Source organism: Artemia franciscana, chromosome 12 (genome assembly GCF_032884065.1).
Source record: "Artemia franciscana chromosome 12, ASM3288406v1, whole genome shotgun sequence".
In the NCBI taxonomy this organism is placed as follows: Eukaryota; Metazoa; Arthropoda; class Branchiopoda; order Anostraca; family Artemiidae; genus Artemia; species Artemia franciscana.
In genome coordinates, this window is record NC_088874.1 from 17820593 (window position 1) to 17847054 (window position 26462).

The 26462-nt window shown below is 36.0% G+C and overlaps 2 protein-coding genes across 2 annotated transcripts in view; one reads left to right on the top strand and one right to left on the bottom strand.

Moving 5' to 3' along the window:
* The first annotated feature begins 1928 nt into the window (after nucleotides 1-1928).
* Nucleotides 1929-5393, top strand: LOC136033453 (uncharacterized). The gene is made up of 2 exons (XM_065714203.1): nucleotides 1929-3445; nucleotides 5384-5393. Exons 1-2 carry the CDS (start codon nucleotides 1929-1931, stop codon nucleotides 5391-5393), a joined length of 1527 nt encoding a protein of 508 aa, XP_065570275.1.
* Nucleotides 5394-7244: 1851 nt separating this feature from the next.
* Nucleotides 7245-26462, bottom strand: part of LOC136033785 (uncharacterized) — a gene marked incomplete in the record, with an annotated part of 70186 nt that continues 50968 nt past the window's right edge. The window contains 4 exon segments of the mRNA XM_065714687.1: nucleotides 7245-8494; nucleotides 13478-13599; nucleotides 20154-20243; nucleotides 23929-24119. Of these exon segments, the coding sequence (XP_065570759.1) occupies nucleotides 8374-8494; nucleotides 13478-13599; nucleotides 20154-20243; nucleotides 23929-24119 (524 nt within the window).

The window sequence follows — 26462 nt, forward strand, 5'->3', positions numbered from 1 at the left end:
AACATCTTAAGAAGAAAGTTTCAATTAGCCAGAAGGTTTTTTATATCTACGAAAAGAACAAATTTAAAAGAAACAAATTATTGACAACACTTTTGGGAATATTAGACAGATAGAACAAAATTGACTTTTACAAATATATTGATTTCAAAAAAATGAGCGTTTGGAAATTTTAGCAGCAATTACTTATTTAACTTTATAACAAAAATAGAAAAATCAGGAAAAAAGTTTTCAGTGGAGCTAGATTATAGGAATCTTTCAAGGGTGGCAACACACCGTAATTTCTGCGATCAATGCTAGTTTTAAGATATAATTCATTGTTCATTGTGTTGCGAGAGTAATACTTTTTTTTCCTAGCACCTCGATTTCAGCTTATTCCTAGAGAGTGGCAAGAATCTAACCCCCGCAGTTGTTAAGGAAAGTGTGGAACTTAGGCTGGATTGTTGAATATGACTTAGCATTTTGGAAAGCTTCGTAGAACTTTTGCCTGGGGTCAAAAAGGATGATTTTTTACTTGTCCTTGAGCCAGAGCCTATAGCGTGTGGAGCGAAGTGGAGTTTTATAGCCTATGTCAGAAAGAACTATCTGAGGTTATGCAGTCAAACTTTCGTTTTATCAAGTCATGTTTCTGCTGGTCGAATGGAAAGCTCCGTTCAAGCAGGCAGGCACCAGTTTCAAACGGAAGGTTAACTAAAATCTATAAGTGTTAAATATATGCGGTAGTTACCCGGTCCCGCAGCCAATATATCTTCTTTGAGTGATAAATAGAAAAACTTACAGAAACCAAAAAGTGACATTTTCCCACGGGTCCGAAAGTTCTGCCATCTATTGTTTCTACCCATTTCTGTTCGTGATTCCAGCTGAGTTTATCATTCGGGTTTTCACACTTGGGATTGCGGTTGAGGAATGGTATCAGATTGCCTCTTAAACTTTAAAAGTTCTCTCATTGCTAAATAAAATTAGAGTTTATCCTTTGATCCTTTCTAAGTGATGACGTTAGAAACTTGGCCTAGGCAAAAAAAAGTCAACTTTTGAACTAAGACACATTGATTTTTTTTTCAACGGCATTCGACAGCTCTTGATGAGCTGATAAAATTATATGTTATTCATTTTTTGGTAGACAAATTCCTTCATGAGATGTACCAGTTTGAAAGTTTAAAGGGGTTGACAACTTTAGTAGTAATGTACACACAGAAACCAAAAATAGGCCGATACTAATTGTGAGACATATAGGGGTGTTTAAAGCAACAGTCGGCTGTTAGCTCATAATCATCTTCGGCAAGATGTTATTCGTAACTTTTGCTAGTTGGTGTACCTATTATTTTTTTTTCCAGTATGTTTAATGGTAAGACCTGTTTGGTTCTAGTGGTAAGACATGTAGGGGACTTGTTTATTTTGAGATTGTTACAGATTAACAACTTCAGCGTTCAATCGGTGCGAGGAAACAAAACCAAAGTATTGCTCTCGCAACACTTTGCTCGGCGAAGCCGAACAAACGTTGCCGCAATACCTTACGTTGCCCATGCAACGTAGATATAGTTTAAACTTATGTTCGTTGTAGGTTTCGTTTCTAAACTTAAAAGAATTTCTGCTCATTTTCAGTTCAATATTTTATATAATCGAAAATCTGCTAGTTCTAAGCTGTAAATTTCCGCAAGCGTGGCGGAAAACGAGGTCAGCTGATGATCCCAGTTATCTTTTCATTAAGATCAACTAGTCTTGCTCCGAAAACCTCACCCCATCAACGTATCCTTGTTAAGATAGACTGTTCTACAAATGCCAATATGCCATCTCTTATTCCCTTCAATACAGCTCCGGTATGTTCGACTAGTAGTGATCTGCCTCCCCCTCTATTAAGGTCAGTGACTTTTAATTCGAAAAATAGAATGCCAAATTTTCTCGTTATAAACTGCCAGTCATTGTACAACAAAATGGAAGAATTTGAAGTTATCGTCCGTCAAAATAGTATCCCAGTTATCGCAGTTACAGAAACTTGGAATCTTGATAGGTTGTCAGGTCATATGGCAGGCTACGAAATTTTCCTGAGCACACGTGCTGATCGAGGTGAGCATAGACTAGGTGGAGGTGTTGCCTTGTACATACGGAAAGACATCCCTTGCAAATTATTACCGGAATTATTTGATCCTGCTCATGAAGTAATCTGGGCTATTTGCAAACCTAAATCTCTTCCCTGGCGCTTTTCTTGTATTATAGTTGCTTCAGTATATTACCCGGAAAGTGCAAGAAACCGAGGTGACTTGGTCTTCTACCTCCAAACGACTGTTGATCACCTGAGAAGTATATACAGTAGCCTTGCTTTTATTATAGGAGGAGACTTTAACCAAACCAAGAAGAGTTGTTTATCATCTTGTTTGTCTTTAAAACAAGTAGTACACATACCCACCCACTCTTTGGGGGGCATATTGGACCTTATACTCACAAATTGTGATGATTTTTACTCCCCTCCCTTTTCTCTTGGTCCCGTTGGTATGTCAGACCACAACGCAATTCTTTGGAAAGCAAGAGAGTCTTTACCAAAGCCCAAACTATCCCGTGTCACTTTTTGTCCTTGTACGGAGTCGGCCATCTGTGAATACGGTCGATGGATTGGCACATATGACTTCCCCGAAGTGTACAATACCGGGCTCTTGGAAACTAAGGTATCCGATTTCAATGCCACGTTATACAGTCAATACCTAAGGATCTTTACAACAAAATCATTTGTTGTTAGTGAATACGACAAACCATGGATATCTCCAGCTATTAAATCACTAATAAAAGAGAGGTCTCGCCTCTACTCCCGTGGTGATATAATCAACGGTAAGAAATTGCGAAATCAAATAGTCTCTTTGGTAAAGAAAGCCAAAGCTCGGTATGGTCGTGAAACCATGCCCTCCCAATTACTTACTTCAGACCCCAAAAAGTGGCACAACGCTGTGAAAAAGGTGGCCGGCCAAGCTTTTGTCATTAGTGTAAAGATCAGCAATGATGGCGGGTCCTTAATCAGTGCAGAAGAAGTTAGTGAATTCTTAACCAAGATCTGTACTACCTATCCAACTATCACGGCTCATGAAAAGTCCACCATACTTGAAAAATGTGAGCCTGAGAACAACATAATAGTCAGTGAGTTTGATGTTTACACGGAATTACGGAAGATCAAACCGAATACATCTTCATACCCTGGTGAATTACCTGCCAAACTGCTACGTGAATATGCAGCCTTCATAGCATTACCACTGTCCAGCATCATTAATGAGTGTTTTGCTTCTGGCTTTTTCCCGTCACAGTGGAAAAGGGCCTATATTAGAATTATTCCAAAAAAGCGCGCCCCTAGTGCATGCGACGATCTCCGCCCGATCTCACTTACACCTTGTTTCGCAAAAGTAACTGAGGCCTTTATACTCAAGTTTCTTCTGAAACAAATTCATGGGCGTATTGATAAATTCCAGTACGGTGGACTCCCCAAGTGTAGTACTACAATCTACCTAGTACGGATGTTTGACTGCGTCCTCCAATGGCTTGAAAAAGGTAGCTGTTTCGTCGACATTTGTGCAGTGGATTTCCGAAAGGCCTTTGACCTAATCCGCCACCGGACTGCAGGCATGAATCTCCAGGAAATGGGGGTCAAACGATGCACCCTTGGCCTTGTACTTGACTTCTAAACTGGCCGAAAACAAAAAGTCTTTGCACTCCACGAAAACGATTCGGTAATTTTCCTGGCTGTAATTAATTCCCTGCTTAACCATCACGACGACCGTTACAAGTTTGTAGATGATCTGTCCATAGTGCTCGCTTACCTGGTCGAAAACACTATCATAACAAAGCAGTTTTCAGACCAGTTATTTGATTAGCTAAAGACCGAATGCTCAAGTCATGATCTTACCATTAACGTAGCCAAGTCGAAGATAATTCGTTTCAACCCTCTGAAGCGGAATATAGATATGCCCCTAGTCCCTTTCCCGATTGTGAACGAAATAAAAATCTTAGGAGTAACTTTCACTAGTGACTGTAGTTTCAGTGCCCATATTAATTTAACCGTCCACAAGGCTAATGCAAGCCTTCAAACACTTACCAAAATGAGGCGTTTTGGGTGTGATACTAAAAGCCTTCTCCATGCCTACACGTGTTATGTTCGCCCGTTGCTCAAGTACGCGTCCCCGGTGTGGGGTCCATCTGCTATCCGTACAGCGTACCTACTACGCGACATACAGTGCGTCCAGAAAAGAGCAACAAGGATTATACTCCGAGACCGTGGCATACCCTACGATCAAGCCCTCGCTAAATTAAATTTATCTCCAATTAAAGTCCGGCTGGAACACCTTATTCACCAATTTGGAAAATTCATCCTAGCCAATAAGAGCCACCGATCTTTACTACCCGAACCAGCCCCTCCCAATAGCCGAACTCGATTACGGAATAAACTTGTACCTCCTAAATTACGAACCAATCGATACGCAAACTCATCTGTGCCTTTTTTCACATCAGTTTTTAATGCTGAGTTGTAGTGTGTGATTTTTGTTTAAATGTATGATTTTTGTGAAAAAACTGAATTTAGCTCTATGCTACGATACTTTTTAAATATACCGATCTCTCTCTCTCTCTGTAAATTACTAACGGCTCACTATAGCATCAAGTCATCTAAGACAAACATAGCTATGCAAGCTCATGCTCTGTCCCAATCTGTTATAAACCTGTCTTTTTGAACCCTCTCAAAAAGTTCTGAATTCCCTCAAATCTTTTCTTACGACTTTTCGTCTGTCATCCTTCATTTACAGACTGCGTGATTCAACTAGAATTTTCGTAAAATTCAAAACATAGTTAATAGGACGGGTATCCGAAACAATTTCCGTGGGAAACATCTGACAAATCTTCCTCCGTCTTTCGGAGTCATGCATGACCATTATCACCTCTGTAGCTTCCAATATTTTAATCTTTGTTCGCAGACTTATCCTTTCAGTCTTCCAACAGTAATTTCTAAGCCTATTGAAGTCTAATTGAAGTCCACCACCAAGTCTCAAAACCTCCAAAAATTAATTAATTTTGTTAACATTTTCATCTAGGATACTGTCCTTAAGCCTTTGCCGTTCTCCTTAGGACAATGTTCATGAAAATGATCCTTATAAATATCCCTATAGAACTCAATCCTGCTGAACAACTGATTCAGTACGAAACCAGATACTAACCTCATTTTCTACCTTAATCATAGCAATGTTATTCTCGCTCATAGTACTAATCACTTTAATATATTTATCTGGTACGTCATACAAGGATAAGACTTTCGTTAAAGCTCTTCGTTCATTTGAGTCAAACGCTTGCTGATAATCCATAAAAATGGGGATTAAAAGGGTTAGATTTAATAGTATTAATTCTTGTTGTTCAATTTTAGGCCAGCATAAACACTTACTTTGGAATTGAAAAAATGCATTAGTCCTCGTCCTGAATTCGTCTTGACTGACGAATTCAGATGCCTCGAACTTTTTGGAGGTTCAGCTATTTACCGGGCAGAATTCACAGAAATTTGCATCCAAAGTTGAAAATTTCAGGGGATGTGAAGAGCTATCAGTGGGTAATTAGCCCAATCCCCTTTTCAGATGCTCCTTTCATGGGCATAGGCAGCATCTCCTCTAGGGGAGGATGCAGCCAATATTGTAACGGAGGGAGAGGAGCTAAGATTATATCGACAGTTCACAAAACTTTAAGTTGCCTCCAAGTTATGTCTTACCTCTTAAATTCTTTAATCGTTAAAGAATTAATTAACTACCAAATTAATCTTCTTGAATTATAGCTAAATCTTTCCAGGATGTTATGGATTATTGTTGCTTGTTTGTTATTCATTATGTCGCATTTATGCTCATCACATAAACCAAAAGCTTGACATTGTTTCCAAATTTATTAAGAGCCACTGATGAAACAAAAAGATGGGTGAATTGGAATAAGAAACTTTTTTACAGCATTTAAATACTTTAGTGTCACAAGAGACCAGATGAATTTGGGGCAGCCCTCCCCACCTACGCCATGGATCCTTTTGACTCGTCACAGATCAAAATTTTGAAAAAATGATTTTGTTCAAAAAGTCATAAGACCTAGTAACTATGCCTTCGGAAATACAATGCCCCCTACATCCTCCAGGATAAGGACTGTAAATTATGCTATTTGCTCTTTCTACATGCAAGATTCATCATTATGAAAAAAGAGGAATTTTTGATACTCGATGTGTTTGAAAAGGCTAGGGGTATTCAGGTGGAACCTCGGGGAATGTTGAGGGGCATGTTAAACTAAATCTAAAATTACTATGTACAACCTATTTATCAAAAAGATGTATCGGCAATATCATAAGAACAGCTTAGGAAATTATGTTAAAACTTTCAGAGTAAATTGAAGATGTTAAAAATGGTCGGAGGGCAGCCAATCCCCCTACCGTTTCCCTCCAAAGACATCCAATAAAAATCTTAGAATAACCACGTTGTTCAAAATAGTCATAAAAGTCATAAAAGTCATATAACTATACCTCCGGAGATGAATTGACCCCAACAAGCCCTGGAGAAAGTGTTACAAGCGGTATAAGTTGCCAATTGTTTATATACAATGTTGGTTATTGGGAAAAGGGGGCATACTTATCCCGAGTCTACACAAAGACTTAGAATATCAAGGTACAGTTTAAAAAAAATGCTGAAGGTTATGTCAAAGAAAATCAAAGCACACTCTATGCAGGAGGGTTTTCAAAAGGACACATCAGCAATATCTTAGGAACGGCTAAAACGGTGTCAAATTTGAAACTTTAAAAGCAAGGCCTTGTTTCAGATAATTCTGAAAGAAGCGATAAATACAATGTTTTAGGACAACTTAAAGCAATACTAGCTTACAATTACGATGTAATTTAAAAGTAACAGCATTGATTGGGTGCCAGGAAATAAAGATAAACGTTGATTTAGCGTAAAAACACTTTATTTTGAGACTATATGCGAAGAAAGTGTCATCATTTTCAATGAAGAGAACATTCTTCTTGGCCAATACAAGCCCAAAATTTTCGAAGGACTGCGAAAATTGAACAACTACAATGTTCAATCAATGACGAATAAACAAAAGCCTTCCAAATCACATTGTCGGAGAAGAAGATCGAAGACTACTCCAGCCCTTCATGTTGCCCAGGCCACATACATTTATGTCTATTGATTTAACTTGGGTAAAACACCAAAACAAACATATAAATTTATCTGCAAAGTTACAACTAGCGATTTCAAAGAGCGTAAGTAATAAATCAGTTTTATTCGTAAATTAAAAAATCAGTTTTACTCGTAAATAGCGCAACACTTGGAATTATAAACCCTTCTAAATGCGCACAGTATTTCCCGTAAAAAATTACTTAGAGTTTAAAACTATTGCTCATGATCTATCCTTAACGATTGCAATTAGAAAAAAAAACAACAACAAAACAACAACAGTGAAAATAGTAATGAGAAAGCTTTATTATTCAAAAATAATTTTAAAAAGGCCTTTTCAAGCTTTACTCTAAGGAAGTTGAATTGCGCTTAAATGTAACTCTATTTTCATAGGACCAGGTGATTTATCTTAAGTAAAAGTTTAAGAAATATAAAAATCAATAATTACAACTTTCGTCAAATAGTCTTTTTCTGGCTATTGCTTTGCATTGTCTCAAGAATTTTTTATGAAATGTTAGTTTTCAATTACACTTTACAATATGTATTCATAACTAAATCAGAAAACACTGTAAAAGACAACTATTGATTAAATTATGGGCAATAAAATAGTTCGCGTTTGAATATTTCTTGTATAAATAAAATTAGGCTCAAAGGCAAAATATAGCTTGAACGTCTGTTGAAAAACTACCATGTGACTGTGTAAAGTAGTAAATTTTTAAACAAAAAAAAGAACACGTTCTCGGTTATATTGACTACTCAAAAAAAGTTTCTACGCATATAACGGAAACTAGGAATGGTTATAGAGAGTCACTTTACATTAATACGAAAGTCTTTAGAGCCCAATCACTCTCTAGAGGACCAAAAATATTCAAAATATTATAAATTTTGAAGCATTTAGATAACTGAAATTTCTAGGCATAATAATTTTTTTATATCTTTACCGTGTAATAATTTTTGGCGCCCATTCCCCAAAGAAAAAAATCTCCAGGCACCCTTATACTCCTATTATTGCTCAAGCACTCCAAACACTCTACCACAATAAGGACAATGTTATTTGTATTAAACATAACGTTCCCAAATTCAAAACAAGATTTCGGCAATGATTTCGTTTAAATAAGTCAGAACGATCACGGAAAGAAAACGCGGCTTGATAATACAGCCTATTCAAGCATGGACATGCTAAGGTATACACAAATTATACAAATTAAGCACAAGTTTAATGCTTTGTTTCCTTGGCTAGCATGGCATCAATTAGTATCTGATTTATTGAGTCTCTATCATTAAATTCTCCTTCTTTTATATCAGCTTTGTGCCAAAGTGTAAGCATCATTTTCTGCCTGAAAAACAAAAGAAAATAATAACAGAATACAAAACTTCAATGTTAAACCATGCTTAATTAAACAAAAGAACAAACTGACAGCTAAACCTAAACTAACACTATATATTTTACCGATTGGGAACTTTTAATTCAAACTTTAAGATGTTTGGAAAAAACTTACTACCATAGGTTCAAGGAGCCAAAAATAGGGGCTTCAGGGACTTTTTTTTAGCGGAAAAAGGGATCTTTAGGGGCTTCCTGGTACCTAAAAAGGACTAATAGGGACCTGGTTCAGCTGTTGTTTACCGTATGAATGCCACAATCGACACCACACTTAAGATTCAAACCGATCTCTCATAAATTTGAAACCAGGACGGTCAGCAGTGTAGCATCATTATCTTCTGGAAAGACATGGGTAATATCAAGATGATCCTACCCCTTGGCTTTCTATATGGATCTTCTCAGGTTTCTTTTTTTTCAACCATGAAGGTACAAATTTGGAAGAATACACAAGTAACTAACTGCTTTCATTAACGACCGGAAAATCATCACAAAACAGCAACATTTCCAAATCCCTTGTTTGTTGTCGTTTTTTAAAGCTTTGGCTTTACTTTCTTTAGACGTTCAAAGGGCAGTCATCAGCAACTGCCTTTATTTTTGCATCTATTTACCTATATAATTTCAACAGCTGCTGATTCCTTTCTCTGTCTGTCATGCAACAAAAGCGTTCCATTCAACATGGATTGGACAAGCTGAATTTCAATCGGGTCTTTCTTCTCAATGCCCATTTTAGACTGACTTTGTAGCTTGCTCCTTGTACCCTGCAGCAGATTTTTTTTCTTGTAATTAATTTTCAAAACTTTTTTCCACAAAAACTAAAGAGCTCTATTAAGCCAAAAATGAGCCGACAAAAAGTCAAATAACCTTCCATGCGCAAAAATACCACTAACCACCATCAATAAATAAATGAGACTCAAAACGAACAGGAATTACAATAAATAGCCGAGTCAAACTAAAAAAAAGCAGAAATTAACATGAGCAGGGACGATAACCCCCATGCATTCTCACGACCCGATAATAATTTGCGCTTTGCAGAGGAAAAACAAACAAATGACTGTGGACTGTCACTTTAATTGACACATACTGATATTTATTCCTTAAAGTTTTGAAAATTTTTTATTTATGAAAGTAAAGAAAGATGGAACGTTTAAAACGTATTTTGTTTTCAGTTTTGACTCAATTAGCAATTGCTATGACATTGCTGATATGTCCTTGCGATGACCTGTATATTCATATACTTCTTGCAATTTCCATCTCAATGCTCTTAGCCTTACAAGTAGTTGCAATAGAAGTAGTAGCAGTAGTACTATTAGTTGTAAACGGAGCAGTAACAGTAGTATTAGCAGTAATGTGCACATACTGTCTTTTGGTGAGATTATCTTCCCCTTTAAAGATTCTTTAAAAGTTCCAACTTAATACCCAAATCATTTCTTGAGATATACTATTTTTACAATGTGCATGCACATAGCGTCTTTTGATTTAGTCCAAATTTCCGCTCAATACACTAAATGGCGTAATGTGTTAGTAGTAGTGGTGGTAGTTGTAACAATATTGGTAGCATGCAAACACGCCTTTTTGATCATCTCCCTTATCATTTGAACTGCGACTAGTTGTGACTGTGACTAAACGTAACTGTGACTACGTTTATGACTACCTCTACTTAGAAATAGTTTCAGGAGATGTTGAACAAAATCAAAACACATTATGTGCATACTAGATGTCAAAGGGGCGCACCAGCAATACCTCAGGAATGATCAATTGTATTTTGTTGAAACTTTCAGGGTATGCTCAAAGGGAAGCTTCCTTCTTTAAATCGTCCATAAAAGTTCCAATTTCCGTCAAATCTTTCCTTGCGACCTCCTCCTGCAGAAAACACCTGCTATTTTGTCCTTAGATGGTTGACCGACAAGGTCAATTTGTGGATATCTATCATCCTTCATCCGTAGGACGTGTCCTGGCTATCTCACATTATAGCCCTAGAAAGCAGGATAGAAGCACATTTTCCGTAGAGGTTACTGTTTGGAATACCATAAGTCAGAAGGGTACTCAAAACAACCCGTAGACAATTCCACTTGAAAACATCTAAAAAATCTTCCTCCGTTTTTCCAAGCACCCCCGCTTCAGGACCATACTTGACGACTGACATCACTGTCGACTTAACGACTGAAGACTTCCAACTCTCTGACATAGATGAATATTGATATAGAACAACAAATAAATCATAAAACGAGTAAAATTAAATTGAATATTCAAATCAAACTTAAAACAAACGAAATTACCATAAACAGGAGCTTGGCTACTGCCCTTTTCTTCCTTCCCTAACCGTAAAAGTTCCAAAGCATATTGTGTCGTTTACTTTCTACTGAAAACCGAATACATAATAAACATTTTTTTATATATATATGCATTTGAAAAATAAAATAATACAGTTAAAAGAAATCTTAAATTGCTGAGATTTACCAGGAAGTGATATCATAATATATTACATATTCAGTTAATTATCATTAATTATCTTCAGTCATCTTGATTAGTATGGTGATTTATTTTTCGTCAATGTTTTGAAAATTAGATACAATATCCAAAATTCATGAAGATTTTTAATAAAACGTAAATGACGCAATACGCTTTAGAACTTTTACGGTTAGGAGAAGGAGAAGGGCGTAGCTGTCCATCATCTGTTTGTAGTGATTTTTGTTCGTTTTAAGTTCGACTTGAATATTCGACTTAATTTTTAGCCGTTTTAAAATTAATTTATTCCTTGTGCTTGCAGCAATAGCTGCAACCTAGCAAAGAGCAAAGTACGGTCACCATAAGTTAAAGAAAAATTGGCCTTTGTAGCTGATTCAGGAATGATAACAATTATTTACTTAATAGTAAACTGTTACTTTGGAAACAAATTTACAGACATATCGAAAATAGCCTAAAACCCTTCCAAAATGGCGCCAGATCAACCGAAAAAATACACCATTAAAATTGCCATTTTCGAAAACCGTATTCGAGACACTGATAGTATCCCAAATTGAACAACAAGGAAAATCACTTTTTTTGGCATCGATAGTACTTATATGTCCTATTGTCCTCCTCTTCGTCTTCGTCACTAGCAGGGCACTTAAACATCTTAGAGAGCTTTAAGGGCTCATATAAAGCTTCAAGGGCTCACTAAGAACTGTCTGTGAGCTCATTTAAAAGCTAATTTTTACCTCTATCCACTTTTTATAAATTTGAACCGGTAAAACCATCATCAAGGGTCATATGGCACCCAAAAAGCACACTTTTGGTGCCGTTTTCGGAAGGAAAAGACTTTAACGAACAAAAAGGGTACTATCATAAACCCCATGGCTGAAAACCCTAATCCGGAGGTTACCAATCTCCTTTCATCATTATTCCCCCTCCCAGCCCCCTTAATATTGTTCATAAATCGTCTACTGACAATCAGAGCTAGAAGGATACTGCAACGTGATAGAGAACTGTTAAAGGACTCATTAAAAATCCAATTTTTTATGCCTAATCAACTTTGAGATCTGTGCACATTATCTTTCAAACAACTATTTGTTTTCAGTGTTAAGTTCTCTTAGGATATTAAAGTAGAATAAGCTATTCTTGCACATTTTGAATTCTTATATTAAATTCATGGATAATTGACTTTTTATTTGCAACTCCTGAAAGATGGCAACGATAAATATCAGATAGCTCTCTCTGACATAGGCTATAAAACTCCACTTCACTTCACACACTGTAGGCTCTGGCTCAAGGACAAGCAAAAACCATCCTTTTCCGTCCCAGGTAAGAGTTCTACGAAGCTTTCCAAAAAAAGAAGTCATATTTATCAATCCAGTACAAGGTCCACACTAAAAGCCGCATAGGTTAGACTGTTACCACTTTCTAGGAATAAGCTGAAATCGGGGTGCTGAGAAAAGTAAAGTGTTGCTCTCGCAACACAATGACATACGAAGTTAAACTTATATTCAACACCCCATTTTAACAAAATTCATGTTAATTTCCTTAGTTTCTTCGTTTAAGATGGAAAAAAATTATAAGGTTTATTTTCTACTTTTTAAAACCTAAAAACGACCAAAATTCTTCTATTTCTGCAGGTCACTTAGGAATTTTCCTGTTTCTATTCATGTTTGTTGCGTCGGTTCTGTGTTTTCAGAAAAGCGCTAGTTGCTCAGAATTCTAGAAATACAGGGAAATATCATGCGCCGTTTTTTTTTAAACTGCTTTTCAAAAAAAATATTACATAAGCCGAGGAACAATAATAATTATTCGATTCAACTTCGCTCTTTGGTTTCATCTCAAAAACTTTGTTTCTTAAATTAATCTATATCCGTATCTGTTATCTTTACGTTTGATATGATTATTGATTTTAATTTGTATGCTCCGGGCCTCATTTATTCTTTGACTGTAGTGTCTGATAGTTTTTAGTTCACATTATTTTTGAACTTTATTTCCGATCGAGTTAAGTTTAATATGACAATTTATTTTTATTTGAAATACTTATTTTTTTAAATTCATGCAAAGAAAAGAACAACAATAAAAACAAACAATGTTTTTATTGAAATCAAATGAAGAAAGATCTTTTTAGACGATTATGTGTACGCTTGTCACGCAAGGTGAAGAAGCGTAAAAAAAGCACTAACATCCCATTGTCCCATTGTCACTATGATTTTGGGACATCTGGTATGCAACCTAACCAACCATGGAAAAAATACCATATTGCAACTGTATGATCCTATGATCTCAAAGGAATTAATGTTTCACTTTAATATTGCTAGACATAGAACCAAGCCTTTAAATTTATGTCTTCCGTCCATTATAATGACGAAGAAGAGGAGAATAAATTCCCTGTTCGTATAAGTTGACATTGGTTATAAGTTGACTATCTAAACGTAAATATAACTTATAACAAAAGTTGAAGAAATTACAAATGGGGTCTACTTACCCTGAAATGTCATCTACTCTCCCCAAAAATACGTTTTCCATCATAGCTTCTTCGTACCATTCAGCTTCCTTAGTAGACCATGTGTCAAGTATTTGAATGTTAGAGAGACCAATATCAACAGCCTATTAGGCATAAGAAAGAAAAGAAGAGAAGTTAACATATAGTGTTGTCAAGGCCCGAGATCATATCCAGAATTTTTGTTTGGGGGAGGGAGGTAGATTGTACAAAATTTTGTTTTAGAAAATGCGTCAAAAATTTATCTATATGCGTCTTTTAAGTTTCTTACTATTTCAACAAAAAATTCAATGGTTGGGAGGGGGGAACCCGAACCCCCTCCGGATAAAGCGTTTTCGAGGTCACCTTCATATTTTAAACTTTAAGAAAAATTTTGCGTCCTTGAAGTAAAACTATAATTCAAGTATACATTCCAGTTTGGGCATAAAAGCATGAAACATGGAGGCACTGAAAATTTAAACTCAAAACTGAATTACCCGTCCAAGGATGGGACAATCTTAAAAACCGGATAACGCACTAATCTAGAAAATACCTGCTCCAAAGAAAACGATGGTTAATAGATTGGCGTGTGTTACCGTGTGTCCGAAATGCCTTTTTTTCTGCTTGGATTCAATTAGCTTTACGAGTAAGCTTTTTCAGTCTTACGCAAGCTATGATGGTAAAAGTTAAAGCTAGGTTAATTTAGGTTAGATTAAATTTAGTTAAAAATATTAGAAATAGGTTAAAAACCTCACTTAACCTAACCTAAACCAACCTAACCAAACGTGTCATCATCAAACCTTGCATTAAACTGAAAAAGTTGATTGGCAACACTGACTAAATCCAAGGTTATTGCGGGCGAAAAGGGTCGAAAACACCAGAATACTTCCGTGTTTGAGGAAAGCAACAAAATTGACTGAGATGCACTTTTGAGCATGCTCTTTAATATGGCTCAATTATGCAAATGAAATTTGTCCTCGGAACGCAGTTAAGTAGCTTGAAATCCAAGATGGCGGACGAAACTACGAGTTTGTCAAAATGAGAAGACATGGCCGTTCAAATAGGCTAGTGTGGGTTAATTGATGGAATAGCTTCCGAATATGAACGAGAAAATAACTCAAGTTGTACCGTGGTGCCGCTAGATGCCTCAAATTCAAAATGGCGGACGAAAATACGAGTTTGTTAAAATGAGAAGACATGACCGCTCAAATAGGCTAGTCTGAAATAACCAATGGCACTGTATGAAATTTCACTATATGAAAGTAAGAGTAGACTAAAGTAATAATATCAAAAAAAAAAAAAAAATCCAAACATGACCCGTTGCAAACGGCTTAAATTTGCCTCCATGTCGACTGCTTTTATTCAACCTGTCATCTAGAGGTCAGTTTCATGGTTACTATAACAGGTTCGTTGGTCAAGAATTCCAATGCCATATCTCGGGCGAATAAGAAGAAAAGACCCACATCAGCGAAAACTCAGCTAGAAATGATGTATCACTGTTTGAAGCACTTTACCTGGGCTGTGTTGCTCGAGGAGGTGACATGGACGCCTCCTTCAAACACGAGTATCCACCGGCTTTGATGTCTGATGGCTAGATTCGTATTGACAACAAGGCTGAACTTGCATATGTCTTAATAAACTTAACCCCAGCTGTTGACGTTAACGTTCCAAATGTTACAGCAAAACTGATAGACGGAGCTGCTCTGGTGCAAATTTTGAACTCAGGGATTTCGAAGACATTCTATGCAGAAAACGTGTTTTTTTCCTATGATAGAGAATCAGCTCAGAAATGTCGGGGAACTTGACCTCGTATTTGATGTTTACAGATTGGAAAGTCGTCTGTCAGAAGTCAGAGACGTAAGGTTTAACGACTAAAAGTTGTTCAGAACACACAAATCTCATTGAAGTGGAAAGAATATCTGCAAGTAGATGTAAACAAAACAGACTTGTTTAACCTGCTGTCCCATGCTGTTGTGAAAAGGTCTCCAACGTCGTCAAAACGAACGTACATAGCTAACTAGTCATTCTAAGAGCAGAACCTCATCCAGTTATGTTCACACGAAGAGGCTGACACTCGCCTTTTGATCCACACTTGTAACGCAGTCTTACAAGGACATGAGACGATTCTCATACGAACGGTGGACACAGACGTGGCGATTGCGACCTCATGCTTTGATGGCATTGGAGTATTCGAACTATCTGTTGCTTTTGGCGTCGGTAGCAACCAAAAATACGTTCCCATTCACTAAATAGTTCAATCGCTGGGGCCGACGAAATCACAGGCACTTTCGTTCTTCCACGAGTTTACAGGATGTGATAACGTTTATTCTTTTATCTAACACGGAAGGAGGCAGGTCTTTGCGACTTGGCAAAATATGCCAGGACTGACGGAGACTTTCCTTCAACTGAAAAACCAGCCTTCCCAAGTGACAGAACTGCAAGTACACGACCTTGAACGCTTTTTCATGAAGACATACAACGTAAAACAAGACTGCGACGACGTGAATGAATTTAGGAAAGAAACATTTAAACAACAAAAAACCAAGAACATGCAGACACTTCCTCCAGCTAGTGCTTCGGCTTTAAAAACTATCACTAGAGCTGCACTAGAGTCAGGATATGTGTAACGTCGCAGCTTGGAATCAACAGTCACTCTTCCCAGTTTTTCTGACTTTGGCTGGGTCAGAGGCACCGATGGAAAGTGGCTTTCCAATCGGTTAGGTTCACTTCCAGCAGCGTCAAAAGACTGTCGCGAGACAGTGCGTTGTGGTTGCAAAAAATGGTGTAAAAGAAGGTGCCGCTGCAGGAAATTTGACTGTGACTGTAGCCCACTATAATCAAAGGGCTTTAGTTGTTGAGCACGTGATTTATTTACCAGAAGATTTGATTAATCTCTTTATGTTCCTGATAAAATTATAATTCTCAAGGGTTTAATCCGTCCGTTTAGCTTCTGTTGATTCATTTACAGTCACCAAAGATACGAAGAGTTAACAAGTATTTAACTGATTTTGGTTTAGCAAATGTAAACAAAGGCCATAACTTGAACGCTTCTTGGTCTCATGCTTTGGCAGTTTGTACCGTACAGACTGTGCTACTATTAGGTATATGCCAAAATGACAGAACGAAGTTTAAAACTGCTACATTAATTACTCTACTCCAGCTTGCTATGTCAGGATCTTGAGCCTCACGCGATTCGGAAAACTGATATTTTCCTCCACCATCTTCGATTTTAGACCCCAAGCGGATCAAAGGGTCAACTAATTTTAGACCTGAAGCAGATCAACAGTACAACTAAGTTATATTTATGTGCATATAAGTGCGTTTTCAGAATCTGAAGTATCAATTACTCCTAAATCGCCCATTTGAAGTAATTAATTCTTGTATTTTTTTCGACCGCCATCTTGGATTTGAGGCACCTAGAGGCACTACGGTACAGCTTAGGTTATTTTTAAGCTCATTTTCGGAACTTGTGCCACCGATGTCTCATACAAGCCTACTTGAACGGCCATGTTTTCTCATTTTGACAAACTCGTATTTTCGTCTGTCATCTTGGATTCCAAGCCACCTTGTGGCGTTCCGAGAAAAAATTTCGCTTGCATAATCGAGCCATATTAAAGAACATGCTTGGAAGTGCATCTCATCCAATTTCTTCCCTCAAACACGGAAGTGTTTTTGTGCTTTTCGCCCACACTAAGGAGAGAAAAAAATAGGAATTTCCGACATTTACCGATGAATGTTGACATTCATCTGTTAATGTCCGAAATACCTTTTTTTTCTGCTTGGATTTAGTCAGCGTTTTCAGTCAAAATTTTCAATTTAATGCAAGGTTTGATGATGACAGATTAAATTAGGTTACGTTAGGTGGGGTTGCTTAAATATAGTTATTGTTATTTGGAAGAATACATATATTTTCGGGAGGGAAATTTTCTGCGGGGGATCTTTCTACGGAGAGACTTTTCCGTTGGGAGGGAAGTTGCTGGGATTAAGCTTTCAAGGATGTTTTTGTAGACAAAGGGAACATGCCAGAATTCCCATACGAAATTCGTTTTATTTGTCTATTAATTTCCCGAAGGGGACATTTTAAGCGGCAGAACTGCATGAAGGAATTTTCAACGGGTGGGGGGAGACTTTCATGGAGGGGGAGGCGGGTTTCCCAGCATTACTTGGAAACGATAAGAAATTAAAAAAAAAACTTTTTCGACTAAAAATAACGAGTAATATTAAAACTTGAAACGAACAGAAATTATTCCGTCTGCTCGATCCCAAACTCGATTAAAAAGAATACAGAAAAGGCATGATAATTCCTTACAATTCGACCAAAAAAACAATAGGGAGAGTCAAAATAATTTGTGATTTTAAACCAAATGGATTTATTTGTACATGCCAAAAAAACATTAGGAAAATCCTAGCCCCCAATTGTATTCTAACTTTTTCTTGATTGTTATTCCGAGAAAGTAAAATATAAAGAGAGGAAAAAAAAAATCTTCTTGTTCCGACCGTGAATGCTATATGTGATTTGAGGAAAAAACCTGAGGCTTCCAGTGTTTTACCCTTGATTCCTCTAATACCCATTTGAAGCTGGGTGGCCTTTTTACTTGTTCTACAGGGACTTTCCAATAAACCTTGCCTAAACCAAATGATAGACACAACATTAACTCAACCCATCGACCCTTCTCTTGAGAGTTTGGTATGCTAGCAATTCAGCTAGGACGCTCCGTTTTTAGTTATAACGTGATATTCCATATACAAACATACATTTTCTTTAATAATTGCCTTCTCCCTACCCCTCCTATGTGCTGAGTGACTAGGCTCATTAAAAAATTGATGTAGGTATATTTTGAGAAGCAAAAGAGACACAAGCCGTATAAACAATTTGCACTGCAATAACAATCTTTAAATAAAGAAATTGATCTTAAAAACCATTGGTTTCAATGGTTTTTTTAAAGCATAGTCAATGTCTAAGTCTTAATTTTCTAGTTTCATACTTTGTTGACTTTGACAGGAGTTGAAATTTAGGAAACACAGGAGTTAGGAATTTTAGGAAACACAGCTTGTTGATTTATCCCACTAAAAAGCTCTGATCAAAGAAATTTTCCAAATTTCCTCCTGAAAAACGTCATTTAAGCAGGCGTCTCTGACGGCCTGACATTACTTAGTGCGAAAAAAGAAAATAAGGTTCTCATTTTCTTTTTTATGAGTTACGACGTATTTCGTTCAATACCGTCTAAGACTATGAAGATAACTATATTGCCTGACTGAATCCCAAATACGCCAAAGGTAAGCTATTACGTTGTGCAAACTGATAAAATGATCTTGGCTGACTTCAAGTTTCCCGGGACTGATTTGTATTTTGAATAGACTACAAAATACACATCAAATCTACATAAGAGACAGGAATAACGAAAGAACAGCTTCCCTGTTGTTTCAGCATATACATCTAATAGCGGACATCTTATTGTGAGTCTTTCCAGGGTTCAAGGTTCATCTTTTTTTAAGGATAGTTAAGAATAATAGAACGCAAGCCAAAAGCGATTAAAATGCCCAATGGGCAGGAGTTCATTGAGACATGGAATTGAACAAGAGCAACTTACTAGAAGAGGTAAAAAGATAGATTCTTAATCTTGGTATAGAATTAGTAACACGCGTCAAGTTTAGAAGGAATAAACTATGATAAGCCGTGTTTAACCGGCAAAAGAGCACAAATATCAATTGAAAGCAAAGCTAGCACTTAAGACCGTCTAGCATAAAAACTACCACGAATACTCACTGTAATTAATTATTCAATGAAGCATCGCTTCCATCTTTATAGTCAATCTATCACAGGAAAGCAATTAACAATTATGTAAAAAGATCGCGATTTGCGGCATTTTCAACAATATAGCTCATTTCGTTAAGCTTTTGATTTAAAAAAAGGAAAAAAACTTGTCAGATTATTTTTTTGTGCACGACACAGAAAGATCAGAAGTTTACGTTGGATTTATATATGAAAAAAAAAAACTTTTGACAAACTCCCCCATTAACCGTGTTTTTTTTTTGGCTGGTTAACTCTTCCTGCTCAGCTTTATTTTCCTCCTGCGGAAAATAAGCGTGTATTATTCAATAAAAGTAAAGAAGCAAAGATGTATTCATAGGTACCATACCTATTTCCCTAAGTTTCACATTTGCCCCAAGAAGCTGAAAAAAAAAAAATTGAAGAGCAAGACCCGAAAGAAAAACACGAGTATTTTAGTTCTAAGGAGCATCCATGTACATGCACACCACAATTGCATATAGTTTCAGTTATACTGCGAAACATAAAAGTTTGTTTATTTACGATTACTTGAAGATAGAAGGAAAGACAGCATGATGCAGTGCTTACCCTGCACACTTCGCATGCTAAGAAAAAGTTAGCTTTTCAGGGAAAGAAAAATCGTCTTTGGCAAATGAATTTACAACAATGTATCAACGAAAATAATGAATATTCTTAAATACAGTCAATACAAATAATAAAGTATTTTCAGTTAAATGTTTTTAGTTAAAAAAAAAACAAAAAAACCTGAAACTACTTTTGTAATTATTTTCGTCACATATTTTGTGGATTCTTCCATCCAATAGGTCTTAAAAAACTGAACTAGCAGAGCCAAATTCGACCAGAATTGAAAAAACGATAGCACAATTTCTAGATTACACAGAATTTCCGTACCTGTTCAGGCAAGTGAGCAAACTGGTTCTGTAAAATTCGAAGGTTTGTTATTGGAATGGTTTCTTGATATCCTGTATCCACGTCATAAACCTAAAAATAATAATGCAATATAAACGAAGAAGTAGGTACTAGATGAGGAATTTAAAACTCAGTCTTACTTTAGAAGGGTTAAATCTGTCATTAAATTCACCACGGATCATAACTTAAATTTTTACTTAAAACATTTAGGAAATAAGTTAAATTTAATTTAAAGTATATATTATGAAAAAAAAATCTGAGGCCACACTGACTAAGTGTGAGAAGATGAGAAAGAACTTGAAGATGATAGAGTAAGAGCAACCGAATATATTTTCAGCCAGTGAAATGAAATTTCGCTGGTACACGAAGAGAAAGAGATATAATATGTTTTCTCTTCTTGTAGAATTCACTTCAAAAGGTTAGATTTTGTTTTTTCTGAGCACTGAGGACGACTTGGCGAAGGTCCTTGTCGAAATATTTGCTCGTTTTTCATCTTCATATTTTGCTACTGGCTCACAAAATCCTCGCTTTTCTCACCTATTTTATTTTATTTTTCATTTATTATATCTTTTTTTCCATTGTTTCATACCTCATGTACAGCCATGCGGTCATAGAATAGATTTTCAACCAAAATGTTACATAAGCACCTGTTGTATCTTATGTAATCACACTAGATGGTTTTATTGATCATGCGTAATGATGTCTGACATTTGGAGTATGATTCAATGAGCTTGTGTTACTTATTTCAATCTAAATACTACTTATTGTAAACGTTTCAGACGAAATAATTCCATTGCAGGTAATAAGGGTTATTGGAATTAACTTAATTGGAATTAATAAGAAATACTTCCAGAAAAAGTAGAAATACGTAGCTAGATAAAAATGATTTTGCAAAAGGAAAGGATTACAATAGACTCCAGCTACTCATTATAAGTTTTGTCCTTTTTAGATAAAATTCCTTTAGATAAAATTCCATGATAACAAGATCCTTCAAGTCCTTCCTGAGTCAGGCCCTTGTCATGAATTTTCTTGCAGTAGCGACACACGAGAGCAAATTTCAATGTTAGAGACAAAAATCATTTCGTTTCTCTCTGACAAGATAGCATGATTTTTTTCTAACAAATTTTGGGGAAACAAAAGACTTAAATATGGACCTGGTTAAATATGGACCAACGCAAAGATTGAAAGAGAGTGATGAGAATTGGCTTTATTTTACTCTGTAGTCAAAATGGATATTAAAACGGTTGATCCAACGGTTGACCCAGCTAGGCTAACCTAACTTAAAGGACAAAATATATTGTTGCTCGAAATTCGATGTTAATACGCAAATGTTTTGTTGCTCAAAGTCCGATGAAAAAACACGAATGTACGCAAATACTTACAAGCAATAAAGAACCTAAAGAAATTGGCAGGAAATTGCAGTTTTCGAGACTTGACCACATTCTTTTCATATGTTCGACTTTAATGTATAAAACCAGCAAATGGAGACAAAAGATAAGATAGGACACTAGCTAAATTACATGAGATGAATAAGAGTCGACGAACAAAGATTCTAAAGGTCAAAACTTACCATCTGCGAAGGCACACTCTACTTAAGATACTGAAACTATTTCTCACCCTTCCCAAAGCTATCGACTTAGTCCTTTTGGACAATTACTATGCTGATGCTATTGCGTTTGAATGGACTAATTTCAAACACTTTTTAACTGGACCTTCAAAAACAATATGGCTTCCTGCCTTTTGATTCTTTTTAAAAGACTGAAAAGTTTTTCGGCTAGAATAATCGAAAATGAGAAGCAAAAGAGAAACCAGACTACTCGCAAAACGTTTCAAGTTTATCTTCGTCCGTCAGCATTCTAATGCTAGCAGCATTTTCTCAGAACAAAGTTGGATCAGCCTTTTCAATATCCATTTTGACTACAGAGTAAAATAGAACCAAAGCTCACCACTCTCTTTCAATCATTGCTTTGTTCCATGAACCAGGTCCAACGAAAAAAAAAAGTTGCAGATTTTTAGCTTGTACCGACAGCGTTCACGGATTCACTAGCTTACCAAAATTATAAATTTCACCCCAGAAAGGAAATATTTTTTGGATCTGTAAGTATGACAGCTTCCCTGTAGTACTCACTAGAAATATCTCAATCGTCCAAATGTAAAAACGCGCATATACAGTTTTCATTATTCGGAGAAAATCGTCTTCAAAGTTTCTCAAGTTTTGTGGCACTTTTCCCAACCATTGCGCCATACTAGACACAGGATTTAAGTGAGAAGTTGTGAGGATTGGTTTTACACACCATTCTTTCCAATTATGCAATTCAAATACATGACAAGGTTACTGACTCTTTTCAATATCGACTTTTCAACTTGGGTAAATGGAGCAAATGCAACAGATCCGCGGTTTTGCCAAAAAAATCTTTGCGAGGGATTTTATAAGAAATACTTGCACAAATCATTCGCCTCTTTGAGCTTAATTCAGTGGTATGTCTAACTCAGAAAGTGACTTTTAATGTATATATGCGTTTTTACCTTTGGAAGGCCGATCTTTCACTCATTTCCTTTTTTCAATAGATTGGGAATCAAAATTTGTATCAGAAAGGCTTCTCAGCGTCCAAAAGGAGTAAGGCCGCTGCTGCAAAAAGTTTTAATACTGGTTTAATTTCTTTCCAAACCTGAAAAAATTAGTGACCCACCATGCAAATGCATATTAAATTCATTGATGTTTCAAGAGCATATTCAAAAAACTCCATTAAAACCCTCTAATAATGATTCTTTAGCATCAGAAAAATTTAGGTAATATTGTAAAATGAGTCTTTAACTGCAAAATCTACGATTAAAGTATTGAGGCGGTATCCTTTTGCAAACCAATACACCTTAGAAAATTCGCTGGAAAGAAAGCTAGCATAAGGCAGCTATAGCCAAAAACTTTCGTTTAAAAACTTGACTAAAAACTATTTGTACACATGCATTAGCTTAGTACAGGACCTAAAATCACCAATCAGAGTTCTACAAATCCTCAAGATCTTTAGGCAGTTTTTTGGAGACACACTGAGGATAAAAAAAGGAAAATGACATCAAGATTTCACTTTCACAACCCGTCTGTATTTAGCTGCAATGAGCAATGATAGATCGTGACAATTGCCCATCATAGAATCATGATGGAATCATATAATCATTTTTGTTCGTAATTTCGTTAATTTTGCCTATTAGTTTTAGATTTGGGGCTGAGGCAGAGCTATTTTGTCACGTCAACTTCCTAAAATTGAAAGATTCACACATTGGTGAAAAAATTCGAGCTTCCTATTTAATTTTCTCTTAGTAGTGACTTTAAAAGCAGCCACGTGACGAAAAAAAACGAAGAAAACCAGAACCAAGAACAGCGGTTTTTTTACACTAATCATTTGTCCTTGATTAACTGATGAAGGTATACGTCAGTTTAGAAAACAAAACAAAAACATTCATGATGCATAGCATATTGAGAAGTTCGAGGAATTGGCAACTTCATTGCTGAGGTGCATATTGGAAAAAAAGTAATTAAATGATGACTGCAAAAGCAAGTAGAACCTCGTTGGGGTAAAAACAGGCAAAGTGTTCATTGAGAGAAGTAATTGAGCAGCAAGACCCCCTCCCTCAAAATTCCTTTACTTTTTCCAAAGCAATAACGCAAGGACTTGCAATAAGTATTAACGGAAGTACATCGTAAGGTCGTTGACAAATGAAATGAAAGATAAATTTCATGATAAAAGAAGAAAAAACAAACCTCCACTACATCTCCATATACGTCTATAACACGTGATCTATACCAAGAATCATCTCCACTACTCCTAGCTGCAAAGAGTTCCCCTTCGCAAGGTCTTCCTTTAAAATCAATACATTTTGTTCCCTTGTAGAACCTCTGCATTGCCTCCATAAGGCTTGTCAACGTTTCTGGATCAATTTCAGTTTCAGAGTCTGTAAATCAATAAATGGTATATAAAGATTGTTCGGCAAAAAATTTATAGAGATTATTCAAAAGTATTTCCTTAAAATCAAGGCATTGCCAAGACCAATCATCTTTTTTAAGTCCCTGTACTGCCCCTTAGAATGGATGAGGCAAAATTACTATACACGATTCACCTATTTCTTCTTTTATTCACAATCGAAGCCGATAAATAGAAGGTTTACAGCTAGTGTAAAATAAGTCATTTTTGTCAATTCCTAACTGTAATGCTTAAATGTAGCTGATAATCATCATTTTTCCCAGCATTGATGAAGCAAACTTTAATTCGTACGCTAACAGAGACATTTTGAGGTTCCCCAAAAACTCAAGATTTTTAATTTTAAATGTAATTTCTTATACTTTAAACCTATTTAGGCGTTACTTTCTATAAATTGGTTCAAAACCATAAAAAAACAAAACCATAAAAGAAACGAAGTTAAGAACAATCAGGGTAAGGTAGTTGGTACCAAAGTCTCAAATAAGTCCATTAAACTTGGCTGAAAATCTGTTTCCATTTTTCAGAATTCTAAAAATACCATCATCAGTTAAAGCTACAATTGCATTCAGTAAAGAAAAATTATTACTAGTGCAATGGAAAAATGCAGGATATCATAATGGCTGCAAACTACCGCTTTTTTTTACAAAATTAATTAAAAGTAACTTCCCGAAAAAGAAGTTTTCTAAAGAAAAGAAAAGGTCATAATAAACTTAAGATCAGACGATATAGAAACCTACAATAACTCAAACTAAAAAAGACAAGAAATTAACCTAAAACGAACAGAAATTAAATAAGCAATGATAGCAAAATATACAACAGGCACTAATATAAATGAATAAACGAACCTTAAAATGAGTAAAGCTTAAGTTGAATGTGCAAATCAAACCTACAATGAACAAAAATATTTTACAATTGAACTTTAAATTGAACTTAATAGTAGTATATGCCCCGATTGAGCCGACTGACGGATATTCAAGTGACTCAGATGAATTTTACTTACAGTTACAGGAGCAAATAGACAGGATACCAGGTAGAAATATGGTGTTTTACTAAGAGATTTTAACGAACAGTTTGGTATAAATAGGGATAGATGGTATCCTAGCCTAGGTAAATTTGGTGTAGGAAAAGAAAACAGTAATGGCTACAAACTTTTTTGGAAGAGGTAAACTTCGGAGGGGACTCAAATGGCCAAAAATTTAAATATTTCAAATGGCCAGAAAACGCCATATTTCTACCTGGGACCCTGTCTATTTGCTCCTATAACTGTAAGTAAAATTCATCTGAGTCACTAGTACCTCCGTCAGTCAATCCAACAGGGGCATATGCTGCCATAACTGATACTGTGAACTTTTTAGTCATAAAGTGAGCAATCCTAAATATCCCAGTCTAAACAAGACTTAGCAGCTTCCTTATTCATCATGAGCCCTACTCCCTGTCTATGTCCTTTCTGCCTAAGTAAACAAATTCTATATAACCTAATTTTATGCTTTTTACCCCTGGGATATGAGTTTCTGAAACTTCTAATGTCCAGATTGATTCGTCTGAATTCGTGAGTCGAAATGTCGATGTAATAGTCATTTTTTAACGTCGTAACATTCCAAGTTCCAAACGTATTTAGTTGTGCTCTGGTCTTGAGAGGGCATAGGGGTTATCAGCCCTCCACAGCAACACTTCGAGTGTCAGGGTCTTGAGAGGGCATAGGGATTATCAGCCCTACTCATGGCAATTTTCCTCGTTTTGAGTTTGACTAGGCTATTTATTGTAATTTCTGTTCGTTTTAAGTTTCATCGACTTATTAATAGTGATTTGTGGTAGTTTTACACTTGGAAGCTTAATTGACTTCATTTTTGCTCATTCTTGGCTTAATCGAGCTCTCTACTTTTCTTTGAAAAACTTGTCTCGTGGAAAATTTTTTAATTAATTTCCGTTCGTTTTTTATTGTCATAGTCTTTTTCATGAGAAAAAAAAATTGTATATCTTTTCATTTTTTTTTTGTAGAATCCATAATATGGGTTGTTATTTGTATGATAAAGAAACTTTTACAACAATTTTTAATCCTGACACAAACAGTGTTTTTTAATTTAATTTTATAGCTTCTGAAGTTGACTTGAAAAAGAAAAGTTAATATCATTCCCAAAAAATTATATCTATGTTCTTTGACAACCTGGATACAATTACACTCTTTTTATTTATTTAAGTTGTAAGGGCAGAAATAGTAATAGTAGTATCCCCAAAAGTTTCAATTAAAAACCCCAGTCGTTCTTGATATGTTGCTGAGGTGTCTTATTGGCAACCACTTAACACAATGCCTTTTTAT